Source organism: Neophocaena asiaeorientalis, unplaced genomic scaffold, assembly GCF_003031525.2.
Source record: "Neophocaena asiaeorientalis asiaeorientalis breed wild unplaced genomic scaffold, Neophocaena_asiaeorientalis_V1.1 scaffold586, whole genome shotgun sequence".
In the NCBI taxonomy this organism is placed as follows: Eukaryota; Metazoa; Chordata; class Mammalia; order Artiodactyla; family Phocoenidae; genus Neophocaena; species Neophocaena asiaeorientalis.
Window position 1 is genome coordinate 639,945 of NW_020174916.1, and position 2,455 is coordinate 642,399.

Sequence of the window (2,455 nt, forward strand, 5' to 3'; positions counted from 1 at the left end):
GACCGGGGACGGGACAATCCCTTTTAGTTCCTCCTTTGTACCTTTTAATTTGCCTCTTTCAAATGCAGCGGTTTTGCTAAGCCCAGTATTAAAAAGCTTGGGTCGTCGTACTTAACGTTCGAAAAGGGAAAACTATATAAATCCAGGGGCTCCGGACAGTTTTACAAGATGCTCTGAACAAGCCACGAAACTGTGGTGCCTTTTCTACTTTAGCTTTCCTCCCGAAGGACTGAACCTGGAACTCCAAATAAAAATAGTTTGACAAAAGTATCATTTAATTAGGAGATGTGCCAATCAATGGTAAAAAAGAGCGGAAGTAACCGAAAGTTAGTTTTCATTAGCATTTCTATGGTTGCCTCCCCCGACTGTGCGCCGAGACTAAGTCGCTTGTAAGCAATTCCTCTCCACACGTTCGGAGTCCCTTCATAGTAACCCAGAAAGAGACAAAAAGAGGCGGCGCCAGTTTGTTCCTGGGCGCGAGAAGGTTCCAATTAGCTCCTGAGACCGCAGAGCCGTCTGCCCGGGAAGCTAGAACTGGGCAAAAGCGCCGCGGGGCGGGGAAGGCGAGAGGTGGAGGGACAGTGACAGCGCTACTTTCTCGAGCGGCCCCGGCGGGGCGCCGCCCCTCTCTCTCGCCGCCACCCCTCGCTCCCTCGCGCTGAAAGTCGGCTTCGTGGCGCGGTGCCGCGGCGGACCCCGCGCCCGCCCTCCCCCTTACCTGTGTGGGTCCTCTTGTGGATCTTGAGGTTCTCGGAGCGGGCAAAGATCTTCCCGCAGCCTGGGAAGGGGCAAGGGAAGGGCTTCTCGCCCGTGTGCACCCGAATGTGATTGACCAGTTTGTACTTCGCCTTGAAGGACTTGCCCTCGCGGGGGCACTCCTCCCAGTAGCAGACGTGGTTGTTCTGCTCCGGTCCCCCCACATGCTCCATGGTGACATGTGTCACCAACTCGTGCATGGTGCTGAAGGTCCGGTCGCAGCTCTTCTTGGGCCGGCTCAGCTGAGCCTCGTCGATCCACTTGCACGACAGCTCCTGCTTGATGGGCTGCCGCATGTAACGGAAGAAGGCGCCGGGCCCGTGGTGGGCCGCCACGTTCACGCCCATGTTCATGTTCATGGGGCTGTAGTTAGGAAACTGCGCGCCGGCCGTGTAGGGGTCCGTGCGCGGGCTGGCCACCGGGCGGTACGGATCGGCGCGGCCGAACAACTCTCCGCGCAGCCCCAGGTGGACCTGGTTGTTGTCCACGTGCCCGGTGGGCGACGGGTGCCCGGCGCCCTGCTCGTGTAGCCCGGGGAAGAGCAGGTAGCCAGGGGGCTCAGGAATGCCAGCCGGAGCGTGCAGGCTGCTCGCCGAGCCGGCGAAGAGCCCGTGCTGCCCGCCACCCGAGGCCGCCTCGCCGAGCCCAGAGCCGCGCTGGCGGAACAGAAAGTCGCGAGTGGAGTTGAAGGCGGCGGAGGCGGCACCGCCGTAGCTGGGCACCTGGCCGGCGTGGTGATGGTGGTGATGGTGGTGGTGATGATGGCCCAGGGCGTTGGCGTAACCCGAACCCTGCGGCGTGAACGCCGAGCTCTGGCCGGAAGACAGATCGTGAGCCGCGGCGGGGCTCAGCTTGAAGGCAGCGGCGGCGGCGGCGGCGTGGGGCGAGTCCCCGAAGGGATTCAGCCCAATGCCCGCCGGCTCGCGGTTGGGCATCTCGTGGTGGCGCGGCGCGCCGAAGCTGCCCACTCCCAGCCCGGGGAACTGCGGGCCTCCGTCCAGGAGCATCGTCATGGGTGGGGCGTTCTGGTCACCAGCGATCCGGCTGAAATGAGCGAGGGTGCGGGCGAAGGAGATCTCCGAAGTGTCGCAGTCGGAGAGGGGTGGAGGCGGTTGGACACTGTCGGGAGACCCCCAAGGCAGTACCAGGGGCTGCAACTTTCCGTCGCTGCAAGTCTCCTGCAGAGGGATAGGAGGGAGGAGGGGAAGTAGAAGGACCTGGAGGGGGGAGAAGGGAGGAGAAAAGACTCTGGGACTAGATCTGGTTTAACAAACTAACAAGCGCGCACAAAGAAAAATAAGCAAAATAATAAGTGGAGGGCGGAGTTTGCCAATCCTGTCCGGGGCACCCCTCCTCTCCCCGAGAGCGCACAACCGCGGGGCCAGGAGGCTCCCTCGGCACGGGCCTTACGGCTAGACTGCGCTTAGAAGCAGAGCCAGCTCGCGGCCGGCGGGCAGGAGGCAGGCTCGGTCCTCGCGGCTCGCCGCGCCAGACCCAGCCTCTTCGCCTCCAGAGTAATGTCCTTGGACTGATAAAGTCACTCACTCACTCCTCTCACATAAACCGAGCGGGAGGCCGCGCGGCGAGGGCCAATGGGGAGCCAGCTGGCCCGCGGTCACCTGACCCCCGGCCCCGCAGCCTATTGGCCGTCGCCACACTGATTGGCAGCGCGGAGCGGGGAACATGGCAGCCGCGGCCG

At 62.6% G+C, this 2,455-nt stretch overlaps 1 protein-coding gene across 1 annotated transcript in view; it reads right to left on the reverse strand.

Annotated features, from left to right (window-relative positions):
• ZIC3 (Zic family zinc finger 3) overlaps positions 1 to 1,769 on the reverse strand; it is an 11,562-nt gene extending 9,793 nt beyond the window's left edge. The window contains exon 1 of the mRNA XM_024760429.1: positions 719 to 1,769. Within this exon, the coding sequence (XP_024616197.1) occupies positions 719 to 1,769 (1,051 nt within the window). The remainder of the gene's footprint in view (positions 1 to 718) is intronic.
• Between the last annotated feature and the right edge of the window lie 686 nt (positions 1,770 to 2,455).